The 24,247-nt window shown below is 46.7% G+C and overlaps 1 protein-coding gene across 2 annotated transcripts in view; it reads left to right on the top strand.

Moving 5' to 3' along the window:
* Positions 1-207: 207 nt before the first annotated feature.
* The window catches only part of TENT4B (terminal nucleotidyltransferase 4B), a 77,052-nt gene continuing 53,012 nt past the window's right edge, over positions 208-24,247 (top strand). For both annotated transcript variants that reach the window (XM_062176737.1, XM_062176738.1), the window contains exon 1: positions 208-853. In XM_062176737.1, coding sequence (XP_062032721.1) covers positions 222-853 — 632 coding nt within the window. In that variant the 5' untranslated portion in view covers positions 208-221. The remainder of the gene's footprint in view (positions 854-24,247) is intronic.

Here is a 24,247-nt window from a genome sequence, read left to right on the forward strand (position 1 = left end):
GAGGGGGGGAGGGCCCGCGGAGCCCCCGAGGGCGGGAGCGACGCCGCCGGCGCCGGCCGGGCTCCCTGCGCTACCGCGCCGCCCGCGGCGGGCCCCGAGCAGCAGCAGCGGCAGCAGCGGCAGCAGCAGCAGCAGCCGAGGCCGGGCGTGCGCCTGAGGCGGCGGCGGCGGCGGCCCTGCGGGCGGCCGGGAGGGGCGGGGGCAGCGGCCGCCGCCGTTTGATGGATCCGAGGATCGCCTGGTTCCAGCCAGAGCAGCTCGGACCGTCCAACAGTCTGTGGATGCAGATCTGGGAGACGACCCAGGGGCTGAGGAACCTCTACTTCAACCACCACTGTCACAGCAGCGGCGGCGCGAGCGGCGGCGGCGGCGGCGGCGGCAGCAGCACGGCCACCGGCGGGAGCGGCAGCAGCACCGGCAGCCCCGGCGGCGCGGCCCCGGCCCCGGCCGGCATGTACCGCTCCGGGGAGCGCCTGCTGGGCGGCCACGCGCTGCCCGCGGAGCAGCGGGACTTCCTGCCCCTGGAGACGACCAACAACAACAACAACCACCACCAGCCGGCGGCCTGGGCCCGCCGGGCGGCTGCGGGCCCCTCGGCGTCCTCGTCCCCCTCGGCGGCGGCCGCGTCCCCGCACCCCTCGGCCGCCTCGTCGGCCGCCGAGCCCAGCGACCCGGCCTCGGGCAGCAGCAACAAGAGGAAGCGCGACAACAAGGCCAGCACCTACGGACTCAACTACAGCCTGCTGCAGCCCAGCGGCGGGCGGGCCGCGGGGGGCGGCCGGGCCGACGGCGGCGGGGGCGTGTACAGCGGGACCCCGTGGAAGCGGAGGAACTACAACCAGGGAGTCGTGGGGTGAGTGCTGGCCCTGCGGCCTGCCGGCCTGGCCGGTGCACGCGCGCCGCCGCCGGGCACACGCCCACAGCGGGGGATGGGGGGCGCCCGGCGGGGCCACCCCCGCGCCGCCTGCGCCGCTGGGGGTGGTGGTGGTGGTGGAGGTGGTGGTGATGGTCGTCCCTCATTCCCGCCAGCCCCCCCCCCCCCGTGCCATCTACACCTTCCCCCCAACTCTCCCCAGCCATCCACACCCTCCCCTCCCCTCCCTTAGTCATCCACCGCTCTCTGCCCTCGCTCTCAGCCGGTGCACACCTGGGCCCCTTTATCCATCCGCTCCTTCCTCCCTGTCCCCCTCGCCAAGGACCTGCCCCCCCCCCCCAACCTCCCGGCCGAGGTCGTTTGGCAGAGGCGTATCACTCGTTCCTCCCCGGAGCACGGTCCCGTGTGTCTTTTGATGGGCCAGGACCCGGAGGTGCCTTCCTAGCCAAGAATGGAAGCGTCCAGAACGCTCCTTCCCCTCCCCCAACCCCAGACAGGAATTGTGTCAGTCCGGGAAGGCATTGCCTGCGCTTGACCCTTTGCCCCATCTTTGTGTTTTTTTTACAAATTTCCTCCCTTTGCCCTGTCCTGTCCGTGGGCAGGGAGAAGCGGGCTGACAGCTGAGTGCGGGATGGCGAAGGTGGTGAGCTCCTCCTCTGAGGCCCTGATGGAACTTTCTAGGAGTTCACGGTCCACAGCACCCGACTCTCACTGTAAAGTTGTCGTCTTGGCGGAGGCGGCCAGCGCTTTTTATTCTCGGGGGTAACTTCATGTTGGCCAGGGAGTGTTGCACCACGGGTGACTTGCTGTTTAAAGTTCAGCCTTCACAGGATGGAATCTTCCCTGACCCTAGTCAATTATGTACACGAGCAGGGACCGGTTCCAGCTAGATTTCCCTTCTGGAAGAGCCCTGTGCTGGATTACGTTACTGAGTCATTTTTCTTTGTGCAAAATTAAGCTTTTGGAGTACGTGTGCCGTGTGTGTGTGTGCGCATGTGCGTGTGTGTGTGCATACAGACACATGCGTGCATAGTTTGAGCATGGAAGACCCGCTTCCCAGTTGCTTTTCTTCCTTCTGGTCCTGTTTTCCATTGAGGACCACAGTACCCCGCTGAAGTCACCAGTTAGTATACCGTCCCTCTTCTCAAGAGTCACCTGTTCAGATCCACCCAGCTTTTGGCAGGGAGAGGCAGTTCTGTGTACCCTTTAGGAGGTCTGGGTAGAATGAGTTGGTGGGTTCCACCTGCTTGTGGAGGGCTGGTGTCTGGTGTACGCTACTATTCCAACTTCCACCGTATTCAGGGAATGCATTCCAGTGTTGCAGCCCCGCTGCTGAGGTTCCTGTCCAGTCTGCCCTCGCCTTCCGCAGGGGAACCCTTTAGGGTTGAGTCCTCTGGTTCGAAGCTTCAAGGGCGCTCTCCATGGTCAGCGCATTTTACTCAAGGCTGTGGCTCCATCCTGTTAGCCTTTCCAAGAGGAAGCTTCCACCTGTGGTTTAGCGACAAGTAAATTGATACCAAGGGCTTCTGGTGGTTTCATTTCATGGGAATAAGCCCCAGTGAAGTAATCACAGTTAACTAAAGCCTTAACGTCCCCCAGCAGTGTTTTACTAGCGCCTCTCTGCATATGTGTCTGAAAGGGATATATTATAAGTCCAAAATGCAAAATGCTGCTCACCTCTTTTTGTTTTTTGGTAGACTAGAACTTGCCCTCGCTTCCGCGTGCTGTTTCATGGAGAAGATACTGTGAAAGTTCACATTTTGAACTTACATAGAATCGGGGTGTTCTTGTTCCTGATTCAAATATTTTATTGCCCTCAGAGGGATTAGAAAAGGAATTTTGGTTTCCCAGAGGGATTACTGTTTAAAAACTGATTGTCGACCTGCTTCGGAAGGGCTTATCACTTCATCAGACTTTCCATTCTTTTGCGTCCTTTTGGAGCATGTCAGCTGTTTAAAAATTTAAGAAAAAAAATGTTTTTCAATTCTGAGACCTTTTACTTTTGAAAAATTTATTTTTTTAATAAGGTTTTTTTGTTTTATTTGAAAGGCAGAGTTAGAGAGAGAGACTGACAGATCTTCCATCTTCTAGTTTGCTTCCCAGATGGCTGCAATGACCAGGCCTGGGCCAAAACCAGGAGCCAGAAGCTTCATCTGTGTCTCCCACGTGGGTGAAGGGGCCCAGACTCGTGGGCGGTCTCCTGCCCCTTTCCCTGGTGGGCGCATCAGCAGCCCATGTGGGATGCTGGCATTGCAGGGGATGGTTTAATCTGTTAGGCCACTACGCGGGCCCCTTGGAAAATGTATCAAGCAGTTCCTGAGAGTGCTGAAAACTTCTTGTTTTGACTTACGAATTATTATTTCTTAACTTTTAAGGGAGTTCTGCTATTTTTAATATAGGTATTTAAAAAATCTGAATGCAGAGTATATGTCAGTGTTAGGCTATTCTGAGACTAAATATAGCAAAACTAGTATCAACATCTTCTGCCTTCTTAGCATGATAGTTAGCTAGTAGCTTAACAAATTGTGGTGACCCCTGGCCTCTGAACTCAGATAGAGGAGACATAAACAAACAAACCAAACCAAACCAAACAAAACTCTGGGGCGGTTACATATGTTCTCGTTTGTAGTTGTCTTACCTGTCGGTGTGCTGTGCATCAGCCAAACCGGTCGACTTATTTCCTGAACACTCCTTCGAGATGGAGTTCAAAATCCTGCCTTCTTATGTTGCCTAAGTTCTTGATTTCTTTTATTGCATTCCTCTAAACTGTTGATTTAGCTTGCTTATATTCCCAACTCTCCCTTTATGTATATCTTATATGAATGTTCCTTCCTACTAAGTGGAAATTTCTTCAAAATAAGATACTTGGATTTCCTCTTCGAGTCTTTATAGTTTTCTTTCAAAAGGAAACTCCTCTGGTCTCACAGTCTGAGCCTTCTTCCCCATGTTACCACAGGCCCGGCAGTTTCTTCATTTTCCTTTAATTTTTTAAAAAAATTATTATTTGAGAAATAGAATGACACACACACACACACAGACAGGTGCAGACAGACAGATCCTCATCCGCTGGTTCACTCCCTAACTTCCCACAGCAGCCTGGGCTGAGTCACAGCGCAGCTAGAAGCCCAGAGCTCAATCCTGCTGCCTCCACTGGTACACAGCAACAGGAAGCTGGAGTGGGGAGCAGAGCCAGAACTTGAACCCGGACACTCGGGTACGAGATGCAGGCGTCCCACGCAGTGTCTTAACCACTGCACCAAACGCCCATCCCATTCTTTTAATTTATTATTTTTTCTTAAGTTGCTTCCACTTTACTCTCTCGGGCTCCATTCGCCTCCAAAGCTGGGTGTGGTGCAGGGTGCAGTCTGCCTTTGTAACAGTGAGCCATTAGACTTTTCCAAGAATTTAATAGTTGATCACCGTGGAGAAAGAAGGGATGGTAAAAAGTAGCAAACACAGGGAAATCACAGGGACTCAGAGCCCTTGGTCCTGAGCCCTGCTGTCCAGAAACTTCTTGTGGGCAGTGCTTGGTGCTGGTCCAAGCTCATGAGGGTAGGTTTGTGCTGGCTGCACTGCGGGATGACTCTTGTTCACAGCAGTGTTTTGGAGTAGGAGTTTGCTGTGGAGGTATCAGGAAGACCCCTTGGGAAACTTGGGTTTCAGGAGTTACTTCTTGAGCTACCTTGGTGGGAATAGGAGTGGGAAGCAAGAAGGTAAGGATGGCGAGAACTCCTGACTCCCTTCGTGGATTTAATAATCACACCGATGCTTTGAACTTGAGTGATTGGGGAAACGTTGGTGTTACTGAAAATGAGGCTGGAAGGTCTGTTGATTTGGGGCAGAAGATGGGATTGAGATTCTGGGATGGAGATGCGGGTTCTTTACTGCAGTGGGGCAGTATCTTCCTGTACGTGCCTCTGCCTGGTGCTCGGGGTTCTCCATGAGCCCTAGGTGCTGATGGTTTGCTTCAGGCACTGGTGTGGCTGGTTTCTGTGTAGTATCATCAGTAGGATTGATGTTACTCCTGGGCTTCAGCGTGATCAGCCTAGGTTGAGTGTGAATGAGTTTAGAGGCCTTATTCCAAGTGCTTTGTGCTAAATTTAATTTCTGTGCATTTGCAAATACAGCCCACAGGAATTCTTTAGTGAACTGGGACCTCCAGGTTGTTGAATTTTACTGGGTTTGGGTACTGAAATGTGCTTTTAAGAAGACATGAGGTTTCCTACAGTGTAGATTCTACACTAACTGTCATTCATCTTTGAGAATATCCTAAAGTCTGGTGCAAGGGAGACTCAGAAAGTTCATGGGAAAATGGCATTAAAAAGTGATGTGAATTTGCTGTGAGGTTTTTGAAGTTCCCTCTAATACTGTGTTCAACTAAGTTATTTTCGTGGCCCATCTTCTGTCTCCTATCAAATCTGTGACCGTTGAGCACTCAATGATTGGCATTTCAGTGTTGAAAGTTTTCAGTTGTTGAAAATCATAAGGAAACAGTGAGTGACTAGAGCTTTTTCAAGTCCATCCTGTGTTTACACAAGAGGTTAAGTATATTACCAGAAAGATAGGATGGGACAAGATACTCTGAAAATCTGTGGCAGGCAGGGGGGCGTGTGTGTGAAAACAATTCTGATCCTGGTAGGTGAGGTGGCGAGGTGGGCTTCCATGAGACTGCTAGCAGCAAAGTGTAGTGTGCGGCCAGAAGAGTCCAGAATGGTTTGGGGGAAGAGACGTTATGAACTCTTGCTGAGGTTGGACTGGTCTGGACTGGTCAGATGCTTATCTCATTGCTGGTTCTCAGATGAGCCTGTATGATCACAGGAATAGGACAGACAGACACTGACAGTGACGGTTATGTATTCTCATACGTGCTGAGGCCAAGAAAAATTTTAAGTCCCTTTTTTTTTTTTTTTTGGTGGAAAGTGGAAAGCAAGCGGTTGTAGAATTGCACACAGCTTCTTATTGCTCCTGTTGCCTCTTAGAGTAAGGTTTAGCAGTGGAGACTATTTCAGGATCACACCCACGGCACCAGAGACCGTAGTCATCACCGACACACACATAGGTAGGAGCAATCTTGAAGGGGCTGTCGGCCCGCAAGGCTGCTCTCGTGAAGGGGTCGGAGCCAGTCGCCAGCAGCTGGGCCTTGCTGTCTTAGAGAGCTGGCTGGACAGCCCCGAGCCTCCTGAGAAGTTGAGACTACAGCCAGTAGAATGTCCCTGGAACATTGCAGCGTATTTGCTAGGGGCTCAACTACTGCCGAGCACCAGAAAGCCTTCAGATTGGCTTCACTGTTTTTACGATTATGCATAATTAATTTTTTGCGAGAGATTATGCATTGAATCTGCAGGTGGCCTTGAGCTAGACTTTTTGTTAATTTGGAACCACATAGCAGATGATACATTTATTTCTATCTGATAAGTTACTTGATGATGGAAACGACTTGTGTACTAAGTAAGGACTTTGGGCCAAACGGAAATTAGTTAAAAGATTTGGAAAAACATAGAGACATTTGTGTTGTACACTAGGTCACTAATTCTTTACTCATTTGAACAGCTTCACGTCTGAAAAAATGATACCACAGGCACAAGAGATTTCATGCAGTAACTGTTAACTAATTCAGGGATTCTAGCTTAAGTCCTGTTTCCTTCTGAAATAGTGTGTGCAGTGCAGGAACCCATCCTTGGAGATGAGTTGATTTAATGACAGTGCTCACCAAAATGAAGCCTTTATTACCATGTTTCAAATCCTGTGCGATTCTTTCCATCTGCTATCATATTAACCTCATATATAGCACTGGCTAATTTTTCCCAACTTTTTATTTTGAAATAACTTAAAATATTTAGATTTTTAGGAAGTTGCAAAAACTAATAACAGAGCACTACTATGTTCTGTTGGTCATTTCTACCTACTAGTAAACATCTCACGTAGTTATAGTTTAATACCAAACCAGGGAATTGACACTGCTACAATCCATGGCCTTTTTAAGATTTCACCATATATACAAGTTTCACATGTATTTCTCTGTATGTGTATAGTTATATGCAGTTTTACCATATGTGTAGATTCATGTACCCACCTCCAATCAAGATACAGAGCTGGTTTATCACCGGAAAAATCCCTTGTGTACGCTTTGTGGTCACACACGTCCTTCTCATTCTTAACCCCTACACTGGTCTCTGTAATTTTGCCATTTTGAGAATTTTATATGAATGGAATCATAGAGGATGTAACTTTGGCTTTTTCTGTCTTACCATATTTACCTGGGGACAGAGCTCTCTCATGTGCTGGTCTACTTCTCAGATGCCCATTACTATGGTTGGGCTGGTCTGAAGCTAGGAGCCAGGAACTCATTCAATTCAGGTCTCCCACTGAGTGCCTCCCATGGTTTGCTTTAGTCAGGAGCTGGATCCGGGAATTGAACCCAGGGTACTCCAGCGTGGGATGTAGGTGTCTTAAGTGGCATCTTAACCACTAGGCTAAATGCCTTGTTTAGTTTTTAAAGAAACTGCGAGACCATTTTTAGCATGACTGTATCTTTTTACATTGCTGCCAGCAGTGTATGAAAGATCCAGTTTCTTTGCCTCCAGTATTGAGTGTTACCACCATTTTTTATCCTAGCCTTTCTAATGTGTGTAGTGATAGCCTGTTGTGTCTTTATCATAAAAAGCCCCTCCTTATTTAACTTTACAGTTTTTTTTTTTAAAGATTTACTTATTTGCCATAGCAGAGTGACAGAGAGAGAGAGAGAGAGAGAGAGAGAGAATCTTTCATCTGCTGGTTCACTTCTCAAGTGACCACAACAGCAGGGACCAGACTGTGGCCAGGAGCCCGGAACTCCCATACGGGATGCGATCCAGGTGGCCCAGGCGGTCCAGCAGGGAATGTGTGTGTCCCAGGCAGGACCTTGACTTGCTGTGCCACAGCCTGCCCATTAACTTTAATTTTTATTAAAAAAAAATTTTCGGCAGGAGTGGGGATTGGGAAATCTCTGAATTAGAAATCTCTAGGTAAAATTGAGACCTTAAAAGGTCTCAATTTTCAAGTCTTACCCTTTAGCACTATCATTTTAACTTTGAAATCCTTTTCAGTGTTTCCATTACAAACTGCTTTTTATAGATATTACTTATTAGCATGAAGTAGATCTTTGGTCTCATTTTTTTACAAAATGATTTTTTGAAAGGCAGAATTACAGAGAGAGAGGTCTTCCATCCAGTGGTTCACTCCCCAGATGGCTGCAACAGTCAAGGCTGGGCCAGGCCAAAGGCAGGAGCCAGGAGTTTCATCCGGGTCTCCCAAGTGGGTGCCAGGGCCCAAGCACTTGGGCCATCTTCTGCTCCTCTCCCAGTGACACCAACAGGGAGTTGGATGGGAAATGAACAGCCAGGACTCAAATCGGAGCCCATATGGGATGTCACTATTGCAGGTGGCAGCTTAACTACACCACCACGCTGGCCCCTGTATGATTTTATATTATCTGTTGGCCTGGCAGTATTTTGGGGAGTAAACCCTGTGGTTAGAGATGATTTGCTGTTGGTGGAAAGAGAGAAATTATTTACAGTATTTTTACATTTGAATAACTTTGGACTGTGTAGAGTAAGTTCTTTATCTTCAAATCTGTATTTGATTAAACTGCTTCATCTGAATGTCTTTCTGGATTGAGAGTTGGGACTTGGTCCATCATTTTCCCCCTACTAGCCCCTTGTATTTGTCTGTTTTGATTCTGTCAAGGTAATATAACTCTTAGTACTGTCAGGTATTGTAAATTTCTGCCCAAGTGGCCGGCGCCGTGGCTCAATAGGCTAATCCTCCGCCTAGCGGCGCCGGCACACCGGGTTCTAGTCCCGGTCAGGGCACCGATCCTATCCCGGTTGCCCCTCTTCCAGGCCAGCTCTCTGCTGTGGCCAGGGAGTGCAGTGGAGGATGGTCCAAATGCTTGGGCCCTGCACCCCACGGGAGACCAGGATAAGCACCTGGCTCCTGCCATCGGAACAGCGCGGTGCGCCGGCCGCAGCGCGCCTACCGTGGCGGCCATTGGAGGGTGAACCAACGGCAAAAGGAAGACCTTTCTCTCTGTCTCTCTCTCTCTACTGTCCACTCTGCCTGTCAAAAAAAAAAAAAAAAAAAAAAAAAATTTCTGCCCAAGCAAGGATGAGAATCAGATTATGGGTGTGGAGTTTTTAAAGTTAATTTTCAGTAATTTAGATTTAAAAAGTGTAAGCGATGGTATTTGAAATGTTAATATTTTAATTCCTTAGAGTTAGTTATTTGCTCTCATTTTTTTGTTTGTATAAGGTACTGATACCACTGTCTCTTAAGAATACTTATTCAGGCCGGCGCTGCGGCTCAACAGGCTAATCCTCCGCCTTGCGGCGCCTGCACACCGGGTTCTAGTCCCGGTCGGGGCACCGATCCTGTCCCGGTTGCCCCTCTTCCAGGCCAGCTCTCTGCTGTGGCCAGGGAGTGCAGTGGAGGATGGCTCAAGTGCTTGGGCCCTGCACCCCATGGGAGACCAGGAGAAGCACCTGGCTCCTGCCATCGGATCAGCGCGGTGCGCCGGCCGCAGTGCGCCAACCGCGGCGGCCATTGGAGGTGAACCAACGGCAAAAGGAAGACCTTTCTCTGTGTCTCTCTCTCTCTCTCACTGTCCACTCTGCCTGTCAAAAATTAAAAAAAAAAAAAAAAAAAAAGAATACTTATTCAGGGGCCCAAGCTATGGCATAGCTGGTAAAGCTGCCATGTACAGTTCAGGCATCCCATATGGATGCTGGTTTGAGTCCTGGCTGCTCCACTTCCAATCCAACTCTTTGCTATGGCCTGGGAAAGAACTAGAAGATGGCTCAAGTTCTTGGGCCCCTGCACCCATGTGGGAGACCTAGGGGAAGCTCCTGGCTTTGGATTGGCCCAGGTCCAGCTGTTCGGCTATTTGGGGAGTGAACCAGTGGGTGGAAAACCTCTCTCTCTCTCTCTCTCTGCCTCTGCTTCTCTGAAACTCTGCCTTTCAAATAAAAAATAAATCTTAAAAAAGGGAATACTTGGCCGGCGCCGTGGCTTAATAGGCTAATCCTCCGCCTTACGGCGCCGGCACACCGGGTTCTAGTCCCGGTTGGGGCGCCGGATTCTATCCCGGTTGCCCCTCTTCCAGGCCAGCTCTCTGCTATGGCCCGGGAAGGCAGTGGAGGATGGCCCAAGTGCTTGGGCCCTGCACCCGCATGGGAGACCAGGAGAAGCACCTGGCTCCTGGCTTCGAATCAGCGAGATGTGCTGGCCATAGCAGCCATTGGAGGGTGAACCAATGGCAAAAAGGAAGACCTTTCTCTCTGTCTCTCTCTCTATCCACCCTGCCTGTCAAAAAAAAAAAAAAAAAAAAAAAAAAAAAAGATTTGTTTATTTATGTGAAAGGCAAAGTTACAGGGAAAGAGATGAAGAGAGAGATCTTCCATTCTTTGGATCGCTCCCCAGATTACTGCAGTGGTTGGAGCTGAGCCATCCTGAGGCCAGGAGCCAGGAGCTTCTTCCAGGTCTCCCACGTGGGTGCAGGGGCCCAAGGACTTGGGTCATCTTCTGCTGTTTTCCCAGGTGCATTAGCAGGGAGCTGGATCGGGAGTGGAGCAGGCGGCGGCCTAACCCACTGTGCACTGCGCCAGCCCCAACATTTATTTTATATACTACTAATAAATGCTGGTTGATAAGAATCTAATAAGGCTAAACCAAAAGAAAAAATAACCTGTGTAGTATTATTACCAGGATATAACTACTGTTAACATTTTGGTATAAATATTGTTTGTTAGACTTTTCAATGTATTTACACATATACAAGGGTACTTTTAAATGTTTATGGCAAGGGGCTGGTATTGTGATACAGCAGGTTAAGCCATTGCCTTTTGATGCTGACATTCCATATTGGAGTGTTGGTTTGAGTGCTGGCTGATTCACTTCTGATCCAGCTCCTTGCTAATGTGCCTGGGAAGGCAGTGGATGATGGCCCAAGTTCTTTGGCCTCTGCCACCTGCATGGGAGACCCAGAAGAAGCTCCTGGTTTCTGGCTTTGGATCAGCGCAGCTGCAGCCGTTGCGGACATCTGGGGAGTGAACCAATGGATGGAAGACCTTTCTGTCTGTCTCCCTCTCTCTCTCTGCCACTGCCTCCCTGTAACTGCCTTTCAAATAAAAATAAATCTGTAAAAAAAAATGCGTGGACCTCAAAATTTTTTGCACCAAATTAAACTTTTTTTTTAATTCCTCTTTCTCATAAGGATTTTTAAAAATGATTTATTTATTTATTAGGAAAACAGAGCAACAGAGAGACAGAAGGAGAGGGAGATGTTCCATGGATCGGAAATGGAGCAGCCGGAACTTGAACCTGTACCCATATTGGATGCCGGTGCTGCAGGTGGTGGCTTTACCTGCTGTGCCACTGCACCAGTCCCCCAAATTTTTGAATACCCCTCCTGTGCATGGATTTCAGGATCTAGAGCCAGAATTGAATCTAGGTACTTCCCTGTGGAATGCTGACATCTTAACTGATGTCTTAACCATAAGGCTAAATGCCTGCCCTGTAGTTTGTCTTATTGTTGAGCCGTAAGTTTTCTTTTTATTCTCAATACTAGACTCTTATCAAATAGGTAATTTGCATATATTTTTTCCATACTTTTGAGTTTTTTAATAAGCAGTTTTCTGATTTTATGTTTTATGGTTAATAGTTTCTATGTTTTTTTTTAAAGATTTATTTATTCATTTGAAAGGCAGAGTTACAGGGAGGCAGAGGCAGAGAGAGAGAGAGAGAGAGAGAGATCTTCCACAATGGCTGGAGCTGGCCTCATCCGAAGCCAGGAACCAGGAGTTTATTCCAGGTCTCCCATGTGGGTGCAGGGGCCCAAGGACTTGGGCCATCCTCTGCTGCTTTCCAGGCCATAGCAGAGAGCTGGATCAGAAGAGGAGCAGCCAGGTCTAGAACAGGTGCCCATATGGAATGCTTGTGCTGCAAGTGGAGGCTTGGCACGCTAGGCTACAGTGCTGGTCCCTGTGTTTTTTCACTTTTTCATAGTGTCCTTGAAAATGCAAAGTTTTTGGAGGCAAATATTGTGGTGCCATGGGTTAAGCTGCCACTTGGGACACACACATTCCATATTGGAGTGCCTGGAACTGAGTCCCACTTCCACTTCTGACCCGGCTTTCTGCTAATGGTCTTAGGAGGCAGCAGATGATGGCTCAGGTCCTCGAGTTCATACTCCCATATAGGGATCCTGACGGAGTTCCCGACTCCTGGCTTTGGCCTGACCCAGCCCCAGCTGTTGTAGGCTTTTGGGGAATGAGCCAACGAATGGAAACTCTCTCTTTTTCTCTCTTGCTTTCACTCTGTCACTCTGCCTTTCAGTAAACTAAAATTTTAAAAAATTGAGAGGAAATGGAATTAAAGGATAAATTTTTAAAAGGCACAAAGTTTTTTTTTCCAGTGAAATCTAGTTTGTCTATTTTTTTTTTAAAGGTTTTCATTGATTTATTTGAGAGACAGAGTTACAGACAGAGCGAGAGACAGAGAAGAACCTGCAGTCTGTTGGTTCACTCCGCAGATGGCTGCAAGGGCCATAGCTGGACGATCGAAAGCCAGGAGTCAGGAGATTCTCCCAGTCTCCCACGCAGGTGCCGGAGGCCAAGCACTTGGGCCATCTTCTTATGTTTTTCCAGGCCATAGCAGAGAGCTGAATCAGAAGAGGAACAGCTGGGACATGAACCAGCACCCACAGGGGATGCTGATGCTGCAGGCAGAGGCTTAACCTAATATGCCACAGTGCCGGCCCCTGTCTATTTTTCTTTGGTTGCTTATGATTTAGGTTTCATATCATTGCCCAGTTTCAAATCATGAAGATTGACATTTGTACCCTTCCTTCTTCCTTCCTTCATTCCTTTCTCCCTTTTCTTCCCTTCCCTTTCCCTTTTTTTTTTTTTTAATATTTATTTATTTGAAAGCCTAAGTTACAAAGGAGTGAGGGAGAGGGGAGAGAAAGAGAAGGAGAGAGAGGTGCCTTCCATCTTCTAGTTCACTACCCAGATAGCTGCAATAGCCATGGCTGGACCAGTCAGGAGCCAGGAGCTTCATCCAGCTCTCTCATGTGGGGGGCCTCAGACACTGGGCCATCTTGCACTGCTTTTCCCAGGCCGTGAGTAGGGAGCTGGATTGAAAGTGGAGCAGCTGCGGCCGGCGCCGCGGCTCAACAGGCTAATCCTCCGCCTTGCGGCGCCGGCACACCGGGTTCTAGTCCCGGTCGGGGCGCCGATCCTGTCCCGGTTGCCCCTCTTCCAGGCCAGCTCTCTGCTGTGGCCCGGGAGTGCAGTGGAGGATGGCCCAAGTTCTTGGACCCTGCACCCCATTGGAGACCAGGAGAAGCACCTGGCTCCTGCCATCGGAACAGCGCGGTGCACCGGCCGCAGCGCGCCTACTGCGGCGGCTATTGGAGGGTGAACCAACGGCAAAAAGGAAGACCTTTCTCTCTGTCTCTCTCTCTACTGTCCACTCCTCCTGTCAAAAAAAAAAAAAAAAAAGAAAAAAAAGAAAAAAAAAAAAAGAAAGTGGAGCAGCTGGAACATGAACCGATACCCATGTGGATTCCAGATCATGGGTGGCAGCTTAACTCACTATGCCACAATGCTGACCTCTGTACTGTTTCTTTCTAAGAGTTTTATAGTTTTAGCTCTTAACATTTAGGTCTTTGATCCATTTTTAATTCATTTTTTGTGTGTGTGTACAATGTGAGGTGGGGGTCCAGCTTCATTTCTTTGCCTGTGGGTGTTCAGCTGTCCCATTTGTTGAAGAGACTCTTCTTTCTTCATTGAGTGGTCTTGGCATGCGATTGTTTTTTGAGAAAAAAGTGTTAGGGGTGGAATGTATTTGTATTTTTGCTTTTGCTGAATTTCTGTGTGGATAGATTGCCATTTACCCTTACATCAGCAACATACAAGAGTCCCAGTTTTCCTAACATGCTATCAGATCTAGTAAATATTATAATTCAAGGCAAAGCCAACACAGAACAAAAAATCTTTGCCAAATTTAAGTGTTTTACTGATTTAATTTGTACATGTGTTCACATTTGTTAGCATTTTTTTTAAAGCAGGATTTTTTTTTTTTAAGATTTATTTATTTATTTGAAAGCGTTACACAGAGAAGGAGAGGCAGAGAGAGAGAGAGGGAGGGAGGTCTTCCATCCGCTGGCTCGCTCTCCAATTGGCCGCAGCAGCTGCAGCTGCGCTGATCTGAAGCCTGGAGTCAGGAGCTTCTTCTTGGTCTTCCCATGAGGGTACAGGGGCCCAAGGACTGGGCCATCTTCTACTGCTTTCCCAGGCCATAGCAGAGAGCTGGATTGGAACTGGAGCAGCCGGGACTCGAAACTGGTACCCATATGGGTTGGTGGCACTGCAGGTGGCAGCTTTACTTGCTAGGCTCTGCAACTTGTTACTTTCTAACGGCTGGTAGTATATTATCACTTGCATCTATAGCAATTTGCTTATCCCTTGTTTAAGGCCAGTAGCATTTTTAAACATGTCCTCTGCTTTTGTTGTTATGTCACCTGTTTGACAACTTGTTTCTGCACGTGCCAGAATCCATCCACACCTGCCCTGGGTAAAGCACTGTACAGTGGGCTTTGTATGGGAGGTAAGGAGGACAGAATGTACTCATTCCTCACCTTCTAGGAAGTTGTGGTCTGGGTGGATAGAAGTGCGCAGTTTGGAGAAGTTGCTCTTGGCTGGTCAGGTAGGGGGCAGACCTTTTAGGCTGTGAAGGATTAGAAAGGAAGAACTTGTATTGGTTTAAAATGAGTAACTCCAGAGGGACAGATTAAATGTATACTGTTTAGCATCACTGAGATAGTGAACAGAATTTACCAGCTGAAGATCATTCCCTTGACCTCTGTCTCGAAGGAATTTTGAGATCTGAAAGTATTGCAATTGATTTCTTTAATCTTTTTTTCCAAAGTGGAAATTAGACATTAAATACAAGTAGAGAGAATACAATAATGAACTTCCACATGCTCATCATGTAGTTTCAATAATTATCAACCCCAATCCATTTCCACACCACACTATTTTGAAACAAAGTTCATGCATTTTTGTTTGTGCCTGTAGATAAAGATTTAAAAAGAAACAGTAACCATATTATGATTGTTCACCTAAACAAGTTAACAATAATCAGTTAATTGTATCAAATATCCAATGTTCATAATTCTCCCGTTGACCCACAATACTGTTTTTAACAGTTTGCTCAAGGCAGACTCTCAATAAGGTTCTTTGATTACTGTTGGTTGAAATGCATTTTTAAAAATTATTTTCTCTCTCTCTCACTGTCTAACTCTATCTGTCAAATAAGTAAAAAAATTATTTTCTCATTTATTTGAAAAACAGAGAGACAACATGATCTCCCCTCTGTTGGTTTGCCTGCCAAATGCCCACAAAAGCTGGGGCTGGGGCAGGCTGAAGCCAGGAGCTGGGAACTCAGTCTTGATCTCCCATGTGGGTGGCAGGGACCCCGCTGCTGGAGCCGTCACCTGCTGCCTCTCAGAGTGTGCATTAGCAGGAGGCTGGAATTGGGAGTGGAGCTGAGTGAGACTGGAACCCAGGCACTCCCATATGGAATGTGGGCATCCCAAGTGGCATCTTAACTGCTGAGCCAAATGCCCACCCCTTGAAATGCACTTACAGTCTTTTTAATCAATAGGTGCCTCTGCTGTGTTCCTCTCTATTAATTTATTTGTTGAAAAAATTATTTTTCTATAGATTTTCCTCCTCTCTCGACTTTGCTGATGGCACTCTCATGGTGTCAGTCTGATACGTATTGTTCCTTTGCCCTCCTGTGTTCTCTGTAAATTTGTAATTAGATCTAGAGACTCGTTTAGATTTATTTTCCCCGTAAGAATATTTTATAGGTGGTGGTGTGTACTTCTCAGAAAGCACATAATGTCTGAATGCCTTTCTTTTTGTGATATTAGCTACTGTTAATGATCATTACCTATATTTATTAACACTTTATTAGGATTATAAATTTGCAGTATTCAGGTTCTCTTGATTTTTTTTTTTTTTTTTTGTGGTTAGCTGGAATGTTTCTAAAGGCAAAACTTCCCTCCTCAGTTATTTGCTTATTATTTATTTATTTAATTTATTGAGAGAGAGCTTGCATCTGCTGATTCATTCCCCCAGCGCCTGCAACAGCCAGGGTTGGGCCAAGCCAAAGCCAGGAAGGAGCTGGAAATTCCAACCAGGTTTCCGCTGTGGGTCACAAGGTTGCAGCTACTTAAGCCAACACCTGCTGCCCCCCATGGTCCGCATCAGTAGGAAGCTGGAACTGCGAGCAGAGTCAGGACTGAGACTCAGGCACTCTGATGTGGGATGTGGCCTCTTAACTAGTAGACCAGATAAATGCCTACCTGTGCAGTTCTTGTAAAAGAATGCAGGCTAAGAGTGAGAAAGGAGATAGGGTTTCTAACTGGATTTGTGAAGGAGCTACCCCTAAGTGAAGAGAAATGAGGTGGCTCTGGGAAGCTGAATAGGCCTTTTTGGTGTGGGATAGAGAAGTTAATTTTCCCTGTTGTGAACTTCATGTGGCCTTTGGTCAGTGGCTGGGACCATTGAGGAGCCCTTGGCCTGCCGCCGTCCTGGCCTTTGCTTTCAGCGTGTGGTAGCTGAAGGAAGCCATGATGGGCCTCTGACCTGTGAGCCTCCCTCTGCAGAAGTCAAAGTTCTCACAGCCGTAAGTCGGTAACCAGGAGTTACGGGTCTATTTTTACCATGAAATTAAACTTGGATTCTTTCTTTATTGTATACTGCTGTAGTTAGTGTTAGCTTGCATAGTTTGTGCCCTCAGACTCGCGTAACCCATTCAGCCTTGCAGGAAGGCTGCCCACCTACTAGGAGTAGATCTATTGAGTGACCCCCCCCCATCAAATATTTATTTTAAAAGCCACTGTTTGCATGTAGAGACTGTGCAGCAAGCATGGTAGCAGCTGTGTAAAGAAAGGGCAGTGTGGTCTTGTGAAGGAGGTCTCCAGCAGGTGGACTCAGCCAAGCTTCTGGGTTATAGTTTGGCTTCAGCTTCCTTGGGAGTCTGTGGGACCCCTTGTTGAGGATATCAGCAGACAAGACCTCTCTGGGACCTGAGCAAGACAGGTGCTGTCATGGGCTTTTCTACTCTATTTGCTCTCCCTAAAGCGTATGCATTTGAATTTATTGTTTTATCAAGTTTAGGCATATGGAAAACGAGCAGGAAGCGCAGAATTTCTAGATCCTCTGAAGAGAGTTAGAGTAGTGCCTTTGTCAAAATTGCTTCCCCAAATATTGATACATTACTGTTAACCAAAGTCCACAGTTCACTTTGGGTTTACTCTTAGTGTAGATTCTATGGGTTTTGGCAAATATATAATGACGTGTGTTCACTGTGATAGTCACACACAGAACAGTTTAGTTGCCCTGAAAATCTCCTTTGTTCCATCTTGTCATTCTTCTCTCCCCCGAACCCCTGGTCCTTTGACTGTTTCCTTAGTTTTGCCTTTTCCAGAGTGCCGGGTAGTTGGAACCATGCAAGATGTAGCCTTTTCTGATTGGCTGTTTCACTTAGCAGTCTGCATTTCGGCTTCCTGCATGGGTTTCTGTGGCTTGGATAGCTCATTTCTCTTTCGTGCTGAGTAATACTCCGTGGTGTGGATGTACCAGGGTGTTTATCCGTTCACCCACTGAAGGACATCTTGGTTGCTTCCACGTTTTGGCAGTTATGCATAAGGCTGCTATAAATGGCATTGTGCGCTTTTCATGAGAATATGCTTCTAGCTCCTTTTAAATAAATACCAAGGAGCTTGCTTGGTAAGAGTATGTTTGGTTTTGCCAGAAACTACCAAGTTTTCTCCCCAAGAGGCTGTATGATTTTGCCTTCCTACCAGCAGTCAGTGCCCCAGCATTTGGTGTTACCAGTGTTTTGGTTTTCCATTATTCTCGTAGACAGTGTAGTGATATTTCATTTTAAATTTGCAGTTCCGTAGTGACATGAGAGCATGATGTTGAGCATCTACTGTGATTTAAATGTGTCTCTTAAAGTTCTTAGGTTGGAAAATTAATCACCAGTGCAACAATGTGGAGAGCTGGAACTTTCTTTTTAAAAGATTTATTTATTTATTTATTTGAAGGCAGAGTTACAGAGAGAGAGAGCACATTTCCATCTGCTGGTTTACTCCCCAGATGACAACAGCCAGGGCAGGGCTAGGCCAAAGCCAGGAAGCCAGGAGCTTCTTCCAGGTCTCCTACAGGGGTGCAGGGACCCAAGTATTTGAGCCATCCTCTGCTGCTTTCCCAGGCACATTAGCAGGGAGCTGGATCGGAAGTGTAGGAGCCAAGACTTGAACTGGCACCCATATGAGATGCTGGCACTGCCTGCGGAGGCTTAAGGTTCTGTGCCATAATACTGGCCTCTGGAACATTGTTTTTCTTTTTTAAAGATTTATTTACTTATTTTGAGAGTTACAGAGAGAGAGAGAAAGACAGAGATGCCTTTCATCTGCCGGTTCACTTCCCAGATGGCTGCAACGGCCAATGTTGGGCCAGACCAAAGCCAGGAGCCAAGAATTTAATCTGGGTCTCCCACCGTAGCACCTGGCTTCAGCCCAGCCCAGCCCTCGCTGGGTGGCAGGGGCCCAAACTCTTGGGCCATCTTTTGGGCTTTTCCTAAACCATTAGCAAGGAGCTGGATCTGAAGTAGAGCAGTTGGGACCCAAATCAATGCCTAAATGGGATGCTGGCATTGCATATAGTGGCTTTACTTGCTATACTACAACCCAGCCTCAAGAGTGGGAACTTTCAAGAAGTAATTAGGTCATGAGACTCCTGCACTTATAAATGGCTTTATGTTGTTATTTGAAGAGTGGGTTTGTTGTAAACACAAGTTGGGCCCCCTCTTTTTCTTTCTTCCATGCTCTCTGGCCATGTGATGCTTTCTATCATGTTATGATGCAGCAAGAAGGCCCTCACCAGATGTGGCTCCTTGATCTTAGACTTCCCAGCTTGCAAAAGGAACTGTGAGCCAAGTAGACCTCTGTTGTATAAATGCTCCAGTCCGTGGAAACAGTCTGCAGAAAACAGACTGAGACAGCGTCTTTTCACTTCCTTAGTTGCTGTGAATGTACTTGTTTGGTGAGGTGCCTGTTCTAACGTTTTGCCCATTTTTTAATTGGGTTTTTTCCTTGTTGTTGAGTTTTACGAATCCTTTTTGTATTTTTGATACCAGTCCTCTATCAGTGTTGTGTCTTGCAAATATTTTCTCCCAATCTGTGGCTTACTTTTTCATTTCCTACCAGTGCCTTTGGCAGAGCAGAAGCAGTCCAGCTTAACCATTTTTTCATGGCTTGTGATTTCAATACTATGTCTAAAAAGTCATTGCCAAACCCAAAGCCACTTAGGTTTTCTTTTATGTTGTCTTTTGGAAATTTTGTAGTTTGTGTTTGACATTTGGGTCTGTGATGCATTCGAGTTAATTTTGAGAAAGGTCTGAGATCTGTATCTAGATTGCATTTTTACTGTGGATGTGCACTTGTGCCAGCACGTGTGCTGAAAATACTGCTGCTTCTCCACCCAGAGATGCCTCTGCACTCCTTTGTCAAAGGTCAGTTGACTGTGTTTTGTGAGGGTCTGTTTCTAGGCTGTCTGTTCTGTTGATTGATCTACTTGTCTTTTACCAGTTGCACAATCTTAATTTGGTTTTTTTTGGCTTTTTAAAAAAAATTTTGAGGGGCTGGCACTGTGGCGCAGCGAGGTAAAATCCGCGGCCTGCAGCTCCGGCATCCCATGTTGGCACGGCTTTGAGTCCCGACTGCTCTGCTTCTGATCCAGCTCTCTGCTATGGCCTGGGAAAGCAGTAGAAGATGGCCCAAGTCCTTGGGTCCCTGTACCCGTGTGGGAGACTTGGAAGAAGCTCTTGGCTCCCTGCCGTGGATCTGCTCAGCTCTGGCCGTTGTGGTCATCTGGGGAGTGAACCAGTGGATGGAAAACTTCTGCTCTCTCTCTCTCTGGCTCTACCTTTCTCTGTAACTCTGACTTTCAAATGTATAAAATAAATCTTTAAAATTTATTTGAGGGGGCTACATGGTATAGTGGGTAAAGCTGCCACCTGCATTGCTGACATCCCATATAGGCAATGGCTTGAGTCCTGGCTGCTCCACTTAAGATCCAGCTCTCTGCTATTGTGCCTGGAAAAGCCCAAGTCCTTGGGCCCCTGGACACGCACGAGAGACCCCAAAGAAGCTGCTGATCCTGGCTTCAGCCTGGGCCAGCCCCAGCTGTTGTGGCCATTTAAGGAGTGAACCAGCAGATGGATGATATTCTCTCTCTCTCTCTCTCTCTCTCTCTCTCTGTCTCTGTCTCTGTCTCTTCCTCTCTTTGTGTAACTCTGACTTTCAAACAAATAAATATTAAAAAAAAAATTTATTTGAGAAGCAGAAAGACTGAGAAAGTACTCTTCCATCTGCTGGTTCACTCTGCAAATGGCAGCAACAGCCAGGGCTGAGTTAGGCTGAAGCCAGGAGCCAGGAGCTTCATCCAGGTCTCCCACGTGGGTGCAGGGGCTTAAGTACTTGGGCCATCTTCTGCTGCTTTCCCAGGTGCATTAGGAAGCTGGATCAGAAGTGGAGCAGTCAGGAATTGAACTGGCGCCCATATGGGATGCTATCATTGCTGGCAGCATCTTTACCTGCTGTGCCATGGCACTGGCCCTCCATATAAATTTTAGAATCAATTTGTCAATATCTATGAAATATCTTCTGTGTTTTTATTTTTAATTAGAACTGCATTGCATTTCTAGATCAAGTTGGGAAGAAATGACATCTTGAGATTTCCTATCCATAGGGAATCTCTATTTTCATTTTCATTTTATTTGAAAGGCAGAGAGACAGATGGAGAGAGATCTCCCATATGCTGATTCATTTCTCAAATGCCCACAATAGCCAGGGCTGGGCCACCCCAAAGTCAGTAGTCTGGAACTGAGTCTGGGTCTCCCACGTGGGTGTCAGGGATCCAAATGCTGGAACCATCATCTGCTGCCACCTGGGGTGTGCAGTAATAGCAGATGCATTGGAAGCAGAGTAGTGAGACTTGAACCAGGCACCCTATATGGATATAGACATCCCAGCGTTTATCTGCCCCTCTCCATTTGCTTAGATTTGCATTTCTTTCAGAATTTTGGAGCTTTCTGCATATAAATTTTGTGTGATTTTTGTTAGACTTATACCTAATTATTTCAGGTTTTGTTTTTTTTTTTTTTTCGTGAGGGTGCTAATATAAATGGGATTACATTTTAAATTCTAAATTCCTTTATTTATTGCTGACATAGAAGAAAGCAATTGACTTTTTTTTTTTTTTTTGACAGGCAGAGTGGACAGTGAGAGAGAGAGACAGAGAGAAAGGTCTTCCTTTTCCGTTGGTTCATCTCCCAATGGCCATTGCAGTGAGCGTGCTGCGGCCGGCGCACCGCGCTGATCTGAAGCCAGGAGCCAGGTGTTTCTCCTGGTCTCCCATGGGGTGCAGGGCCCAAGCATTTGGGCCATCCTCCACTGCCTCCCGGGCCACAGCAGAGAGCTGGCCTGGAAGAGGAGCAACCGGGACAGAATCCGGCACCCTGACCGGGACTAGAACCCGGGGTGCTGGCACCACAGGTGGAGGATTAGCCTAGTGAGCTGTGGTGCCGGACAGCAATTGACTTTTGAACATTAACATTGCAGCCTTTGTCATAATAATAATTTATTAGTTCTAAGAGGTTTTTGTTGATTCTGTGGGATTTTCTGCGGTTTTGTTTCTTCCTTTTAAGTATGTATATCTTTTATTTCCTTCTCTTGTCTTGTTGTATCAGCCAGGACTTCCAGTATGATGTTGAATAGGAGTGGTGAGAGCAGATTTCAGTTTTGTTGAACCCTTTGATTCTCACCATTGGGTGTGAGGTTAGCTATGGTTTTTTTTACAGGCAGAGTGGACAGTGAGAAAGAGACAGAGAGACAGGTCTTCCTTTTTGCCGTTGGTTCACCCTCCAATGGCCACCATGGCTGGCGCGCTGCGGCTGATCTGAAGGCAGGAGCCAGGTGCTTCTCCTGGTCTCCCATAGGGTGCAGGGCCCAAGCACTTGAGCCATCCTCCACTGCACTCCTGGGCCATAGCAGAGAGCTGGACTGGAAGAGGAGCAACCGGGACAGACTCCGGCACCCCGACTGGGACTAGAACCTGGTGTGCTGGCGCCGCTAGGCGGAGGATTAGCCTGTTGAGCCACAGTGCCGGCGCTATGGGTTTTGTAGATGTTCTTTATCAAGCTGAAGAGCTTCCCATCCATTTCTGGTTTGCTGAGTTTTTATCATGAGTGAGTGTTGGATTTTGTCAACATTGTTTTTGCGTCTGTTGATATGATTGTAGTATTTTTCTTTGGATGTCAGCATTTACATAATTTTTTTAACTGTTTGAAAAATCTTAATCAATGTTTAATCAATTGGGAGGCAGAGAGAGATAAAGAGGAAGAGCACACCCAATCACTTGGTGCACTCCTCAAATGCCCACAAAGACTGGGGCACTAATGCTGAGAGACTGCTGTCTCAGTCCGGTCTCTCATGGGTGGCAGGAACCCAATTACTTGGGCCATCACTGCTGCCTCCCAAGGTCCACATTAGCAGGAAGCTGGAATTAGGAGCTGCATCCAGGCGTTGAACCAAGGTACTGGGATGTGGGATACAGGTATCCTAACTAGCATCTGAATGAGTAGGCCAAACTCCTACCCTACATGAATTTATTTTTGAATGTTGAACCAGCCGTGCATACCTGGAATAAATCTCGTTTGGTCATGGTATATAATTCATTTTGTACATTGTTGGATTGAGTTTGCCAGTATTTTTGTTCAGGATTTGTGTTCACGAGAGATACTTGTCGGTAGTTTTCCATTCTTTGTCTGCTCTCTTTCTCTGTCTGGTTTGGGGATTAGGGTAAAGCTGGCTTCATAGAATGAGTTAGGAAGTATTCCATCTGCTTCTGCTTTCTGAAAAAGATAACAGAGAATTGAGATCATTTATAACGTAAGTTTGTTGGAGCTCACTAGTGAATCCGTATGGACTTGGTGTTTTGAAAGATTATTAATGAGTCAGTTTCATTGATAAATATGGGTTTATTGAGCTTATCCTCTGCTTTTTGTGTAAACTTTGGTATGTTGTGTCTTTCTAGGAGCTGGTCCATTTCATGTAGGTTATGGAATTTGTGGACGTAGAGTGTTTCATAATATTACTTTATTATCCTTTTAATGTTCATAGGATCAGTAGTGATTACCTTTCTGTCATCTCTAATATTAGTAATTTATTTATATCTTCTGTCTTCCCCCTTATTGGTCTGGCCAGAAGACTTTCAATTTCATTGATCTTCACAAAGAATAAAGCTTTTGGCTTCATTGATTTTTTTCTGTGTTGATTTCCCATTTTCAATTTCATTGGTATTGGATCTACTAAGTTTTTGTTTGTTTGTTTGTTTTAAAGATTTATTTATTTGAAAGGCAGAGTTACAGAAAGGCAGCGGCAGAGAGAGAGAGAGAGAGAGAGATCTTCCATCCGCCGGTTCACTCCCCAAATGGCCTCAATAGCCAGAGCTAAGCTGATCTGAAGCCAGGAGCCAGAAACTTTTTCTGCGCCTCCCATGCCATGCAGCTTCAGGGGCCCAAGGACTTGGGCCATCTGCTACAGCTTTCCCAGGCCACAGCAGAGAGCTGGATCAGTGGAGCAGCCAAGCCTCAAACTGGCGCCCATATGGGATGATGCCACCACAGGCAGAGACTTAGGCCACTACTCCATAGTGCTGGCCCCTCTACTAAGTTTTATTATTTATTTTCTTCTTGCTTTGGATTTAATTTGCCCATCTTTCCTGTAGCTTCCTAAAGTGGAAACTTAACATTATTCGGTTTATTATTTCTAGTATTGCATTCAGTACTAAGGATTTTTCTATAAGCACTGCTTTCTCTATATTCCTAAATTTTGATTGTATTTTTGTTTCCATTTTGTTAGAAATTTCTTTTGAGACTCTGACCCATCTGTTATTTAGAAGTGTGTTGTTTAATCTTCAAGTGTGCATTTTGGGATTTTCCAGCGGTCTTTCTATTATTGATTTCAAGTTTTACTCCATTGTGGTTTAAGAATGTACTTGTCTGATTTCAAGGTTTATTTATGTGTTTGAAGGAGTTGCAGATAGAGGAAGAGGCAGGGAGTCAGGATAATGGTGTTCTGCTGAGCGGGCGCCATCAGAGGGACTCCTAAATCAGTTACTTCAGAGTGGCATGCTCATTCTGAGGAGATTAAAGACAGATTCCTGCTGACCTGAACTCCGTCCTCAAAGCATCTGA

This window comes from Lepus europaeus, chromosome 19 (assembly GCF_033115175.1).
Source record: "Lepus europaeus isolate LE1 chromosome 19, mLepTim1.pri, whole genome shotgun sequence".
In the NCBI taxonomy this organism is placed as follows: Eukaryota; Metazoa; Chordata; class Mammalia; order Lagomorpha; family Leporidae; genus Lepus; species Lepus europaeus.